Raw genomic sequence first — 15,548 nt, forward strand, 5'->3', positions numbered from 1 at the left:
CTTGTAGCCCCATGACCACGTGCCTGCATTGTTTGGGATTTGGGGTTCTATCGGTATGCCTTTGTAGTGGAGCCGATTTGTCCCTCGCCCAATGGATTATCTCCTCTGAATAGGATGGGCACGCGACGCTCGTTGTCTCCGTTTACACTGTCCGGGTGTAAAAAGCCTTGGCATATCTCTTTAGTGCAAGGCCGGCACGCGCATTTGGTTAATCATCTAACCGTTCAGTAAATATTGGACTCACCGTTAAATAAACTAAGTAACTGGCCAACCAGGTGCCAAGTACCTGCATGAATACGAACGAGGTTGACACAAAAACTGAATAAATCACTGTTAAATCTGCAATCTCTCCCGAAAAGCGTGTCTGATTCAAACCTCGTCCGATCTCCAAGAATTATACACATGTACACTATATATGCAGAAATGTGCTTGCAGGAAAAAGAAAAACTGCGATGCACTGTGTACATACACCGGTTTGGTTATGTACTTATGTCTTATCACTGGTAAACATTGGGACGCGTGTTGTTGAGTCAACAATGATCATACGTACATTTCGTCCATGCTCTGTATGGTAATGATTGAAAAGTCAACCAAGAGATTGGTTCATTAATGTGTGTATAATATCATTACAAATGGGGGAGTTGTATATCAAATTGAAACAACATCAGACTCCCCATTTATAATTAAACAGATTATTAATATAATGTGCGTGTTTTTTTGTATTTGGTTAACTTGGGAGTGCGCTGGTAATTCACACCTTCTATTTAATTATTCAGAATAAGCGTGTCATCGCCCGGCAAGTGTCAATTGTTTTCTTGCAATCTTTGGCTTCTTGTGTTGTTGGGCTGCGCCTGACATTATCACTTTGGCCAGCCCTGCATATCAATAGGCCATGGCTACTTTCCTCCTTGTCGCTTGTTGAATGGAAAGGCGTGGCTTGACTGGCCGGAACCAATGACTAGGGGCCATTACCTGCCATATTTGGTAAACTGTTGACATAGGGACGAAGCCTTACAAAAGCTTGGCAGGTGCGCTGTGTTTCATGGAGCAGCTGACTATACAAAATCGCCTTCATCCGAACAAAGAGGTTCAATGACTATTATAAATTCTCCTTGATGAGGGGCACGCGAGTGAGACAAAAACTTTATTTTTTAAAAGCCCGCGATTTGTGTAAACTCTAGTACCCCATGCCCACACTCCAAGCGATATGATTGCTACAAATGTCATCTACCGGAAAATGCTGATTAAAGAAGAACAAGAAAGGAAACTTGCAGGAAACCTGTAAGACACTAGGCATGGCTGGTTTCAGTGTGTCACGCCGTTGTCTTTCGTGGCGCAGTTGTAAGCCGCGGAGTAGTTTTCTGGTTGTTTACACTGTTTAGCATAGTGTATAGCGAGGATCTGAACAAGCGGCAGATGCAGTCTACATACGAGAAGCCCATTCATAAAGGGTGGTGCAAAACTGGTTAATTAAAAATCGCGCTATGGTCAAAGGGGTTGACTGTAGAAGCGTACCGCCCATTTTTTTTTTTACCAATTGTTCCAGTTGAATCGACTCTTTGTTCGCGCCCAAACAACAGAGATGACAGATTGGGCTATAATGTATGCTAATAATATGCTGTCATGGGTATATATAGAACCCGATTGTGCTGATCTGGTCAGTTATAGCATCTGTGCGTCCAGAGACAAGGTGATCCTCTCGCGCTTCCATGATTTGTTTTAGTGCTGGACACTATCTCGTGTAGACAGGCATACGTTGACTGACGTAGGCCATAGGGAAGACACGTGTACAGACTGTTAAACAGGGGCGGACATTTGAACTTTTTCACTGGATTTTCTTACATGAATAGTAAGCCGAAGTGGATTATCATAACTGTGAAAGAAAAAGTTGGGAGCTTCGCGCCAAGGATTTACCGGCATCGCTCTGCCGTAGTCGTAGTATTGCAGTGACACTGCCACACTCCGTCTGTGCAATTCAGCGGCTGTCATTCAACTTTGGTGGGCGGAGTCCAGGGACAAAGACGATTGCGAGGCTGGAATATCGACAGCAGCGAAGAGAACATATAGCGAACCGCGAACAATAACAACCATGGGTGGCTTGGTTGTGTCGCGGAGTTCAGGCCAATTTTTTGCAGTATGTCTGCTGACAGTTTTAACACAGGTGAGTAGAGAGAGTTGTTTTGCCGATTGTGTATAATTTTGGTCAATATTCCGAAGCTCATTGTCGAACGTTTGTAAAAAAAATATCGTATGTGCTTGCGTGCGTGTGCGTACATAAACTCAGTGTTAGTCTATTGAAGTCAACGTGGTTCTCTCTATTCTCGCATTGCCAGGTTTCGTGTTCGGGTATTTTTCAACTCCGGTTGGCATCATTCTCAAATGACCAAGGAAGGAACGTAAGCGGTCAGTGTTGCAGTGTATCGTCAACATCTTCCGATACTTGTGGATCACCATGCAGGACATTTTTCAGAGTTTGCTTAAAACACTACCAGGCCCACGTATCGACCGATGATGATTGCATTTACGGTGAAGTAGAGACACCAATTTTGGGCAACAATACGTTCGAAATTCCTCTATCGGACATGGAAACGTTTATTAACCCAATTAGGCTGCCTTTCACTTTCCGATGGCCGGTGAGTATCTGTTTTTTTTATGAAAAAGGGGTTACATATTTTAAATCGCGAGAGTACGTACGCGCGTGACATTACGGCTCGGCGTACTAAACTGGCTACATGCACCATTCAACGTTACTACATTATTCTGCATGTTAATATTGATACAAATTTGCATTACGGGGGCAAATATCGTTCACTACACAAGGCTCTAGCCAGGGATAGCAAAATATCTGCTACCCGAACCGTAGCCTCCATTCATTGCCCGTGTGTGCAATATAATTTGTTTAAAAGTATATACAATACTAGTGTCGATGAAAGAATTGAGATATGAAATTTCAACATGTTTTTTTTAATGCATTTCACGTAGCCGCACCCACGCCGTGTACTATATCTCATCGCTGCGTTTTTTTTGCTAGGGATGTATTTTAAAATTAACATCTCAATACCTAGGCACTCCGTTTTTGTGCAGAATACATTACTTCCAGATACGAAATTTCATAATTTTAATATTGCGTTTCATATTAACATTACAGGGTACTTTTTCGCTCGTCATTGAGGCATTTCACAGCGTGGAGGTCGGTCCCAATGGTTTTCCATACCCAGGTAAGTGTCTGTTCGTCGCTTAACGGATTCGCCCATAATGGATACTGTGTCATTATCTTATGCGGTCACTCCCCTCGCAAGTTGTATTTATTTTTATTTTGAGTTTACAGATTCTGGGACTAAATTAAGCTAGTCTTTGCACGTGTTTAAATTAATTTGCATGTAGTTAATCTACTCGCGGACTGGAGATCGTTGGTGTTTATCACTAGCTGGTCACATTACAGCTATTGTGGGCATTGTCTTATTGAAGTCTCCGTATATGAACACTGTACTAAAACACGTACCACTTTTTTTTAAAACAAACATTACGAAACATTGTTAAAAAATTGTAGTCGTCGACATTAGTAAATTAACTAAATGCACATCTCGCATCATAAATATCTAGTTAAATGCAGGACAATGTCAATCTGTGTGAGTAGATTGTGAGTCTCTCGGTACCAGACAGCGGTCTGTTCATAACTGAAAGTCTGTAATTGTTTACGTACGAACTAGAGTGATTAGTTACCAAAAACTTCCGCTTGCCAGCTTAATCGATGATAACGAGTGCCCGAGCTTAGGTTTCGGTTTTCTGCCATCAAAACTTCCGTCCAAGGATCGTCCGAGGGCGCAGATCACATTCCCCAAACGCAGGGAGGTTAAGCGAGGGTCAGTGATGCGGTGTGGTGACGTGACATGAATGCATCAGTCCAGAGACATCAAAAAAAAAAAAGAATCAGACCTAGTCTGATCAAACGTAGTAAACATTATGTGGCCTCCGTATTTGTTTTATATGGAGTTGACCTGCGTTTACGTTAGACATCTCTACGGCGGCTACTTACAATAAGATTCTGAATTGGGGCAAACCTCGTTGAAAATCCTTTCACGAGAAACACTCATGGCAACAGCTGCCGACATTCTTATTTCGGGATGCTGAAGAATTAAGGATGGATTCCTTTGCAAGTGTCGGTTCTTGGTACTGAAGCCCATTCATTCGCTTGACCTAATCAATTCATTTCTCTCTATATTCGGAATTCCCCCTGTTTTATGTTGAAACTAGGACCATTTAAATGTGATGTGTCATCGACTTGAAGACCACTGATTACAAACTTAGCTCTCACACCTATCGACTTAGTGATTTCTCATGCATAATAAAGTGTATGTCGGGGAATGCGACTACTATGAAAACGTTAGTCTGCTTCAGTAGCACGTGCAATTAAAAAAATTAGTGTACCATTTTTTTTCTTGCTTATAAGTACCCCACACCTCTACGGTATCAAAGCATGGCTTGTACCTTAAACTGCTCGCCGTGGGCCATTTGATTCACTCAAAGCCTAGCAGACAAAGCTAACAACCATACTTGTGTAATGTGATATGGGCAATGCTCAGTTGCAACAAGTCATGCCATTGCTTTTCTTAGAGAATTTTTACGTCGACATAGTGTGGCAACTGAGAAATGCACTAGTCGACAAGAATGCAAGAACGCAATTAACAGCGCATGATCAGTATTGTTTACAGCAATGTGATACCGATATTGCTACAGACCACTTGGCCCACACCTGCCGATTTGAACTCTACCAAAAATATATATTTTTTTAAACAGCTCGTTTAAAAAAAAAGCTGTATAGCTGAGAGGCGAGTGGTGTTTAAACATTGTCCATTATTGACGATCACAATTTAGATAAAGATCTAATAATTATCTGACGGGACTCCCACCTGTCCAGCTGACCAACGTCAGTTAACCTTTTTTCCCCTGTTCTATTTTTAGGGAGCCCCCGCAGCCTAATTGCAAGGTTAGCAACCCAACGCTTTGCTGCAGTGGGATTCGAATGGAACACAGAAGTATACAGTAGTGAAGACACAGACTCAGAATTGCATTATTCGTACAGGATTGTCTGCGATGAACATTATTTTGGTGAGGAATGTTCCGATTTCTGTAGACCTCGCGATGATAATCTCGGCCATTATACGTGCGATGCCTTTGGAAATAAAGTGTGCTTGCCAGGATGGGGCGGCGATTCTGTCGAAGAATATTGTTCAGTTCGTAAGTACATGTCCTTCTTTTTTGGTTAAGGGAAATTCGCGGCCATGGCGTTAAAGAGTCTTTCAAAAGCTTTTAATTTTTGGCGCGAAATGGGACAACAGACTTGAGCAGCTGGGTCAAGGGTCAATAGGGCGAACATGCGCAACCACCATAATCGGGCACGATCATGGCGAGAGGTCCCTGGATCTTGTATGATGGCAAATTCTCGAAAATCATAAATTGAGGGGGGGGGAACTAGTATAAAATTCATTACTAATGGTAACAATAATAAAACCAACCTGGATTTGAAAACTTGTGTATTAACGAATCTTTTTGTGTTTGTTGCTATGGCAACAAACTGGTATAAAATTTCAACAAGGTTAGCCTATAATAAAATGTTTGGTTATTATACATCATATAAGGTACCATTAATAAAACTACATATACGCTGTTACATTATTATATGTGGGCCGCATCTGTTGCCGCCAACCTGTCAATTACCTTATTTAGACTATCCCAGTTTTGTGAACGCCACTATAAAACTATTCGGGGATTATTTCATCACAGTATTATCATTGAAATATTTCCTCAATTTTATATTCAAGCAATACTCGATTAAATGGGGACAAATAAATTAATTACTTTTGAGTGTTTAATACAAATAACAACATGATCGCCAAAGTTCAACTACATTTGTTAACTATTATTATTGTTTTTTGTTTGGAATTAATGTTGTGATTTCATAGTATGTATTTGTGTTATTCTAAAAAAATTGTTTATTTTCAAGCTGCCCTTAATTTAAACTGTTAGCCTTGTTTTTTTTATATTTATCAGTTCATTGCGAAATAAACTCTAGTTTCGATTTAGTAACATCATTGGCAGCAAGCAAGTTGAAGCGCGCAGATAGTGGGTCTTTTATTTGTACCCCATTTTGTTAGTCTTTTTAACTATGAAGGATATTTTGGACAAGCATCGGGGCACACGTGCAAATACTTGAATGATAGGGATAAGGAAAAGGACGCGTGCCACATTACAATAATAATGACAAACAACTCGGGGTCAACTCTTTGTCTATTTGCCTCGTGCCTCGGCCCAGTTTAAAAGTACGCCTCTATCAACTCGAAAGTCTAGACTTTATTTCCACATGTATTTCGAAGTCAACTGCCATGTTGTTTTCAACGTCTCGTTAGCATCGCACATCAAGTCTCAAATTCCAAAACTATAGCAGTGCTTGTAGCGATATTTAAACGTTTTCCTTGAAGTTCTACGGAAATCTACAAAATTTGCGCACCAATATTAGACTATTTTTAACTGGACGAGAGTAGTTGCGTGGCCGACTTTTAATACCCACGTGCAAATTGCAGTGTCGAGTGGGTCATGTCATGATTAATTGCATCAGTGGCAAGCTGTAACCACCATACGAGAAGTGGTGTGGGGGGGATATTCAGGCCACTCGTAATGCATTGATGAACTGCCGTCAGGTGCTGCGCTGTATCGTAACCCCTAGTAACTCGTAGGCCATTCGTACCCCCCCCCCCAAAACATGCCTGCGTCGTCTTTACACTGGACTCAACCCAGCAGATAAGGCAAGCAGGTGAGACGACGGCTCGTGTTTGCCGTCGCTTAGCCACTCCCACAAATACCATTGTATATGGTTTATATCAAAATTTGGGTTTATTCCAGAACATCGCTACCATGTTTACCGTTTACTTGTCATATTTCGTATGACGCGCGTGCCTGTCGTTCTCGAAATTTCGGCTGCGTGATGGAATTGGGGATGAATGCAGGGTGAAGTCCAGATATCAAGTTTAATGATATCCGAAAATTATGCAAATTTCGGTCCATCGGGCATTTACGTCGCGTGCTTTAAAATTACCCTCACTGAAATACAGGTCGCGCGGGTCGTTTTTGTTCGTCGGCAGCTGCCCGAATACATTAGCCATGCAAAGTAGGATGGTTCGGTATTGTTGGGTTACCAGCGTGACAGCTGTCGCATCTTCCATACAAATAAAATCACCGCGTAAAACGCCGCAGCTGCAAATAGCATTCCCCAACATTGATGGTTAGAAAAGAAAAGAGAATTAACACCTATTTACACCTTGCGCACGGCTACAAACAAGTGACATGAACAAGAGACCCAATCAACACGTGTGTTATAGAATCGCACTGATATGTGGAAGCGTTGAAATGCCGCCAGACAGATTCGAGTCTGTTGACTATAGTAACACTTTTAGTCATTATACCAAGCATATCATATTAGTGAAACTAGCATTTTAATGACCTTGACACTTGACACTTCGCACCAGTAATAAAAAATAACTGATTTTTTTTTCTCTACACAGCAATATGTAAGGAGGGCTGCCACGAACAACATGGTTCTTGCGATTCACCCGGAGAATGCACGTAAGTTACCACTTTATTGTTAGTTCAATCGACTGGGAAACTAGAAGCCCCTTCCCATCAATCTTGGTCAGTCCTTCGGTTAGCAATATACGCCAATATTGTAGCAAGGTGAAATGTATACGTGATGCTTATGGAGGAGCATTACAAAGTAGACTCCAGAGTGAGTGCTGTCAACCTTTTTGTAGTGTGATGCCTCCGTCGTCCTGTTTTTTTTTATATTATTTTGTCTGCAAGTAATTTCCATTCTGTTATCTGGAGTTAATACGTCAGAGAAAATGAAATAAGATAACTTTGCAAAGTCTGCCCCAAGATTCGGCGCTTTCATTTTCGGTGATGAATAATTAACCCCGATTTGGAATGGCGATAATTTGGGTATAAATATTTAACACAATTTGCTTTTGATTTGAGCATTCGTTGGATGCGTTCTGTCACCAGTGTCGTAATCGTATGTATGCCATCAAATCGAAATGGAGTCTCCCAACATATTTACAGTTTTTATATCGACACCACTTGACGAGGTTTAAGTGTTGCATCCAAATACACGCGTTAGAATACCGCTCCAGCAATAAAGCTAGCTAGTCCAGTCATATTTTAAAAAAAATACTTATCTCGTAAATGCCGCCACTGCACTTCAAATTGACATTCTTCGCATTTTATGGCATACTTTACAGATACTAGTACCCTTGTCTAGCTTCCGTGGCTTGAGATGAAATCGGTGCAGTTTTCTTACTTTTTTTTTTTTACCTATTCCAGATGCATGTTTGGCTATGAAGGAGAGTACTGTGACGAGTGCATTGTGTATCCCGGATGTCAACACGGGTATTGCACTCAACCTTACGTGTGCATTTGCTATGAAGGCTGGGGTGGACAACTATGTAACCAGGGTAAGTATTATAATAATTTTATAATGAAAAACGTTTTTCAATGTGCATCTTTTATTGACGAGTTCAAATCGTGTAATAAATGCATTCACTGACAGTTTTTTCTTTCTTTTTCTTCAGATCTAGCGTTTTGTACTCATCATAAACCGTGCAAAAACGGAGGCACTTGTAGCAATGGAAATTCCGGTGGTAATCTGTACACGTGCACCTGTCCACCTGGATTCACGGGGACTGACTGTGAAGTAGAAATTGACGATTGTATTGATAACCCTTGCCAAAACGGAGGTGTATGCAACGTAAGTCTCGCATTATACAGTATCATTTCCTGCACATCTTGGTATAAAAAATAAAATTAATAAGCAATCGCAGATTTACGCCACAAACATCTATTCTTTGAGAAATAAGTTGATTTTCTGGTACGTCGATTCGTATAGTTAATTATGATCACCGTTCATTTTCAATTCAGTGGGGATTGTCAATTTGACAAAAAACTACTACATTTTGGAAATGTTAGGAAAGCTTTTTTACATTGCTTCATGATCATTTAAATCACATGTACACGTGCAACCAGTTTTAATTGGATTTCGATACAGATTAATTGTCTTACATACGTTATCAATGCGTGTGAAAAAATAACCACGAAGCAGCTTGTTTATTTGAAAGATAAAATCTGAGGTCAATGTCCCGGATGTTGCCATGACCCCCCCTCGATAATTTTTTAAATGTCATTGACATTGAAACGCTGTCGAGATGTCAGGTATCATCGATTATTTATTCATATTGACCATGTTTTGTTGTCCCTTTCCAGGATCTCATTAATAACTACGCATGCCAATGCCCACCTGCCTTCACTGGTGTCCACTGCGAGATACTGATAGAGAGTTGCAGTGAACACCCCTGTCAAAACGGAGCTACTTGTGTTGAGAACGGCGCGGACTTCATCTGCACGTGCTCTGATGGATACACAGGTCATAGATGCGAACAAGAAATAGACTACTGCTCATCAGAGCCATGTCAAAATGGTAAGTCAAAATGGTCATTAACAAAAAAATCATCATAAGATCGCCATTATTCAGGTTATCCTGCACGAAACCAGACGTGCTATGTGTATCTAATTGTCGTAGTCTTGTCAGATCCGATATTTCATTTTTTGCAACCATTTATAGTGGACCCTGGGAAATTCACTTGTGAGCATGTAGAACCGATTTGGGGGAAACAATTTTCTACACACTCGTTCAAAATTGGGCCATTCTTATTTTTTTTTTTTAAAGTTTCAATTTATTTATAATTTGTTTTTTTTTCTCTGAATAGGTGCCACGTGTATTATTGATCAGCAATCTGGTTTTATCTGCCAATGTGCCCCTGGATTCGAAGGAACTGCCTGTGAAAACCAGTTAGAATTTTGCGATCCAGATCCTTGCCAGAACGGAGCCACATGCCACAATGGACCGTACAATTTCTACTGTGATTGCGTTCCTGGATATATTGGAGATTTGTGCGAGAATGACTTTGACGAGTGCTTATTATTGCCCTGTTCGAATGGAGGTACTTGTTCTGACTTGGTTAACAACTTCCACTGTGAATGTCCTGCTGGTTTCACTGGAAAGGACTGCTCCGTGGCCGTAGATCTTTGTCAAAGTAACCCCTGCCACAACGGAGGTATTTGCGCCAATCACATCAATGGATACGTCTGTGCTTGTTCTGAGGGATTCTACGGACGCGATTGCGAAAGGTTAACTTCGGAGGAACTACTCACTACGGCTGTCTTAATTGATGAAATTCGCACCACTCCTTCAGATCAGGAAATTATTACTACAACTGTTTCACCGAGCACTGTGACTGTCGCAGCACCTGTGTCTACTACTACTGCTGCAAATGCTGCCGTCGGGGTGGGAGAGCATAGCATCACCGTAATGTCGCTGACAACTCTTGCTTCAACTGAGGGTGTGGCTGTAGAATCTGGGGAAAGCAGATCCTCAACACCCACCGAGGTCTACCTGATTGTGGTAATAGCGGCCGTCGCGATCATCGTCCCTGCCATAATTCTGTTCGTTATTTGTCTAGTCTACAGGCAGAGAACGAGGAGGAACAGTAGCAAGAGGGAGGATTCGGAATCTCCAGAGATGAACAACCGCATTTGTGAACGCGACTTAAAGGCGATGAAAAGCAAGGAGATTGACATCTCGCCACCTTCCTCCATAAGTGTTAAAGTGTGCAATGAGGAGAGTAACAGTCTGAAAAAGACGAACAGAGACCTTAAAAAATTAAAGGAGTTTGAGAATGACTTTAAGGCCGAGAAGGCCCTGCAGCAAAATGCACAGCTGTTCAGCCAAGAACTATCGATGAAGTGTAACCAGAGGGTTGCAAAACCTATGAATAGCGAAGACTGTGTCAGCAGTACTAGTTTTAGTAGCAGTGCAAAAGACTATAAAAGCTCCAAGAGGAAAGAATTGGAGCAACCCTATCATTTAAAAGACTGTGAAAAAATTGTGCATTGTGCGGCCGATTCAGTGGACTCTGTTCATTATAAAATTACCAATACAGTTAGGCACTGTACCAGCAGCTACGGAGAGAAAACGCCACAAAATAGGTGAGTTTGTCATATAGTCTATTTATAGAGGTGGTGAACAGTTACCATCATTGGGATATGCCGCCATTTTAATCTCATTATGATGCAGTGACTCGTAACCAAGATACTCGTTAAAACAACATAGTGCAAACTGTAGTGGAAAATTCCCCATTTATGCCTGGCTTGAAAAATCGACTAAAAATATCAGTTACTTTTAAAACACAAATTAGAATAGTTGGTATATTTTATATAATTATAGCCAGTAGTAATCTGTTTTTTGTTGTGAATGTCATTTTGAAGCTATGTCTATCAGTTCACGATTTCGATGTAAAACATTACGAGCGGCGGGGAAAGCCTATTGTAAAGCGCATCGATGCCATAGTGTTGCGTATTGTGTTAAATTCGCTGACAAGGCCAGCCATCAATGGGGCGCATGTGTCGTCACGTATCCATGTATATGTCAACATGTAAACTGAATTTTAATATTTTGTTTTTCATTTTTATTATAGCGATTGCTTTGAAAATCCATGTCCAAGAAAAGGCTATCCCATGTCAAGCAGCTGTAATACACTGTATCTTAGCGACGAGAGTCTGTCGCCAAAAGCAACAGAGGTAAGCGTCGTTTTTATTCACTTTATTTTATCAGAATCTGTTCAAAACGATTTGGAGTGCGAAATGCAAAACAGGTGTTTGGAAATAAGGCCCGCCATTGTAATGGAATAAGAGTGGCAAATTTTAACGGATTTAACGTAAATATGCCCATTCAGTTGGCAAACATTTAAATGTACACTCAGCATTTTAAGAAAATTGAATTACGAATTACAAATATGAAGATTTATGAAATGTTAATTCCATATCTATTATTTCCACGCAAAACCAGTCTGTTCTCCTGCCATATCACTTACCAGTTCTATTTTTTTCTTATTTCCAGGTTTAAATAACTCGCAATAGCTCCGTTGCTATGCAGTTGCTAAGGTCCGCGGAGAGTTACTGTAGGAGACTTGTAGAGCTGAACATCGCACAAGAAATACCGAGATGGCCGTGCCTTTCCTAGAATATGCTTAATCACATTCCATGAACCTTGTATTATTTTGTGAATGCTTGTGAACAGAGTTGGCTAAAAGCTGCCATTTGTTTTTGTTTTGTTTTTGTTTTCTGCTTTAGTAAAGAGACACTGTCGTGACCAATTCATCATTACATTACTGCCATGGTGTAAATCAGCCTTAAGTTGCTACAATTTTTTTTTTCTATGAAATTTGGAGAAAAAATTACAGTAAAATTAAAAATATTGACTGAGCAATAACTATTTCAAGAGTACAAAATTGACTAAGATATTTTATATATTTTTATGAGTTGTAAATTTTAAAAATTGGTTGCTTTAATACAGAATTAGTACAAAATTGAAAAAAAAATAATATATTGAATGACGTCATAAATACCTAATTGTAGACCACTCTTTGGGTCTACATCGCTCTGTATCCATAGTAACGTCTGTAAACTGGGTTACAAAATTCTTTTTTACAAATAATGAATGCATTTCTCTCCAAGGGACCTATTACACTATTTTATAATATTACATTTAACAGAAAACCACATTGGATTAGATTGAATTAGACGTATATAAATCCGTTACTAGAGTCTAGTATTAGAATCCTGTAAATCTTGATTTTTTTTGTAGAGCAACGTCTTTTTTTGTCTGTACATACTGTGTATAAAATGCATTGAGGTGTATATATATAAACATTCTATATAATATTGCATATGTTGGTACTATGCCACTTATTCATTGTTAATAATAAAAACGTCAGAATTTGACTTATTTTTTCAAATATAATTATATATGTGTATGTGTTTGCTCCCTCCATGCCCCCCCCCCCTGAAAAGTGCACTGGCAGTTTGTTAAGATTTTCAGAGCCGCCGTTTTACAGAGTTAGGTTTACCTAGCCAATTGTGGCGTCTACATTCTCGTCTGGCATGTTTTGTGTCTTTAACTGAATTTGCTGACCCCACCCTCTCACAATTTTAACTCTGTTGAAAATTATTTTTTTGGGGGGGGTGAAATCCAACTATGTCGTAGCAATGTAGGGGTGGAAATTTACGTGTTGGTTCTGTAAATGAACGTTAATGTGTTCCTCGTGCCAGATGATCATTCATAGAGTAAAAGTTTTCTCGTTCAACTCGCCCGAAAAGTATAAATATTGTAATGTCGACGCTTCCGCCATTTGAACAGATGATGTATTTGGATGGTTTTTGCCAGTTAATATAAATCGAGGATGAGTCAGCAGACGAATCTAGCTGTTGGGGCACATTCAGTGTTAGAATTACCCAATTAGAATTATGTAATTCATCATTTGTCGTGAAAGCTTTTATTTTTTTTAATATGACCAGAGGGTGTCAAAGTGAAAAAACCTATATTGCTTTTCAAAGGGTCGTCGCATGATCTCTGCGAAAGAAATATCAAAACAAAACAAGTACAGTGAATAATCTGTATTATCCATCAAGTGCCTGCTTGCACACTGATCCCATATTGTGCTTCACCAAACTCGGATTAGAAAATGTATACACATATAAAAACAATGACATAGACCAAGAGCTGAACTCAATTTGGTAAATACGTCTGTCTAAGCCCCCCTAACCCTGGCAAAAGAATTCACGTAGGTGCGCAGTAATATTGGCTTTATGTAAATATAAATATGTCAGTGAGAGATAGGATTTATAAAGGCAAAGCCCGAAAAAACAATTACTGCACCATGGTGGTTAGCTGTTTTGTATCAATATATTTTAAATATACACCCACCCTGTCGACTCCCGGATCGACTGGCCTTCCCAGTTACCCCTACGTTTGGTTCTCCTAGACGTAGGTTTCAAATAATTGTACCGTGATTGTACGCGATAATACCGACGTGAGATTTCTTCCCCTGAGAACTACCAGTCACGGATTGCACTACTATGTAAACCAAACTCAACATTCATTATGAACGGTCGATTCGGCATGGTGACGTCATAGCAACATAAATTTAGCGGAAATGAGACTTTGATAGAGTAGCCAATGAAATATTCAACAGCAGGCTAACTATAGCGAATCATTAATTGGGCCATGGTACATTCATATTCAAATAAGTAGCAATGTTTTCATGGCAACAAAGAGCTGTGGAAGCCACTAAACTGGAACAGGAAGGAATTTTGCATTGTGTTCTTAAAGCGAACGTTTTTGCTTCCAATCGTTCAGGATACATGGTTTTTACATCGAAACGTTTGAAGCGTCATTTCCGTGTCGGTCGCCAGTGACCGAGATTGGCGTCACTTCTCACCACTCGTGTTGATACGCGGTAAATAGTCACAATGTTGCGACTAAATTCATCAACGAAGTAGAATAAACAATTATATTGAACTTTCTGCGCCGACATGTATTCTTGGGCGGCAGACTTCCAAACACTTAGTGACCATTTACGCCAGTGCAACTAACTTGTGTGTACTATTTTCATCGGGTTACGACAACCTGTTGAAGTCGATACTCCTTGTATAAAAGTATATCGTACCCCGGATATCGTAATGTAACGAACCGCACAAGACCATCGATATAAATAAAATTATGCTTAACAAGATTACTATTCAGAAATAATAATAATTTCGTCAATCTATGAAAATCGAATTACTGACTTAGCAACGGTCGTTACCATGACACTGCTGTATAAATAGGGATCCCGGAAAATAGGAACACTGATTCATCTACTTTCGCAATGGACGAATTGGAAACTTGTCACGTCCCAGTAGAAAGAAATTAAATTTGATAATAAAAAGGAGTGTACAACATGACTAAAAGTCTTGGTGCCGTGTATTAATTGGAGGGGATGAGGTGGTTTTGCTATTCCAGAAACACAAGTTTCACATAGTCGCAATCATTTAGCCTACGCGTTCTGAAAACAGTATCGTCACGTGACTTGTCAATTTCTATGAAAAACGCTCTCGTGGTTACAGGTCAAATGCACGACTTGACCTGTAGATATGTGTAACTCCTTGAACCGACATAACCCCGTCTGGTCCGGCACGCAGCAGCTGTTTTCCTGCGATACGTTGTCCCCGGCGCCGCCCTTCGATGCCTTGTAAAGTGGAGCTCGAATCCCGGGGCTCGAATACACGATGATTGTGTGAATCCCATATCGCCATAAGATAAAAAAAAATGTTCGCTCCCTGTGTGGGTCGTCCCTTGCAAATACCGAAAAGACTATCATTATCATTAAGCATGCTGACGTTTCCCACGTATCACCTCGGAGGTAACCCCCAACATGACAGCGCGGTCTCATACGTGTGTACATTTCCCGAACTGTAACATGTATATTGCTTAAATCATGGAGCTAAAAAAAAGAGCTCCATGCTTAAATACAATACCCACGTTTTTAATACGCGTTTTCCCGACGTTTAAATGAACCCGTTCTTCAAATAAACTAATAAATCATGCGGTTACAAGGCTGAAAAAT

General features: G+C 40.2%; 2 protein-coding genes across 2 annotated transcripts in view; one reads left to right on the top strand and one right to left on the bottom strand.

Moving 5' to 3' along the window:
• The window catches only part of LOC100367200 (constitutive coactivator of peroxisome proliferator-activated receptor gamma-like), a 76,166-nt gene that overhangs the window by 56,891 nt on the left and 3,727 nt on the right, over positions 1-15,548 (bottom strand). The gene's annotated exons all lie outside the window — the stretch shown is intronic.
• On the top strand, positions 1,685-12,885 carry delta (protein). Its single transcript, NM_001164946.1, is given in 11 exon segments — positions 1,685-2,161; positions 2,334-2,633; positions 3,149-3,218; positions 4,963-5,238; positions 7,560-7,620; positions 8,374-8,504; positions 8,622-8,797; positions 9,310-9,523; positions 9,813-11,091; positions 11,580-11,682; positions 12,002-12,885. Coding segments are annotated over 11 exon segments (2,688 nt in total). The 5' UTR covers positions 1,685-2,089; the 3' UTR covers positions 12,008-12,885.

The sequence above is a fragment of the Saccoglossus kowalevskii genome, chromosome 2 (assembly GCF_978046115.1).
Source record: "Saccoglossus kowalevskii chromosome 2, keSacKowa6.1, whole genome shotgun sequence".
NCBI classification, from domain to species: Eukaryota; Metazoa; Hemichordata; class Enteropneusta; family Harrimaniidae; genus Saccoglossus; species Saccoglossus kowalevskii.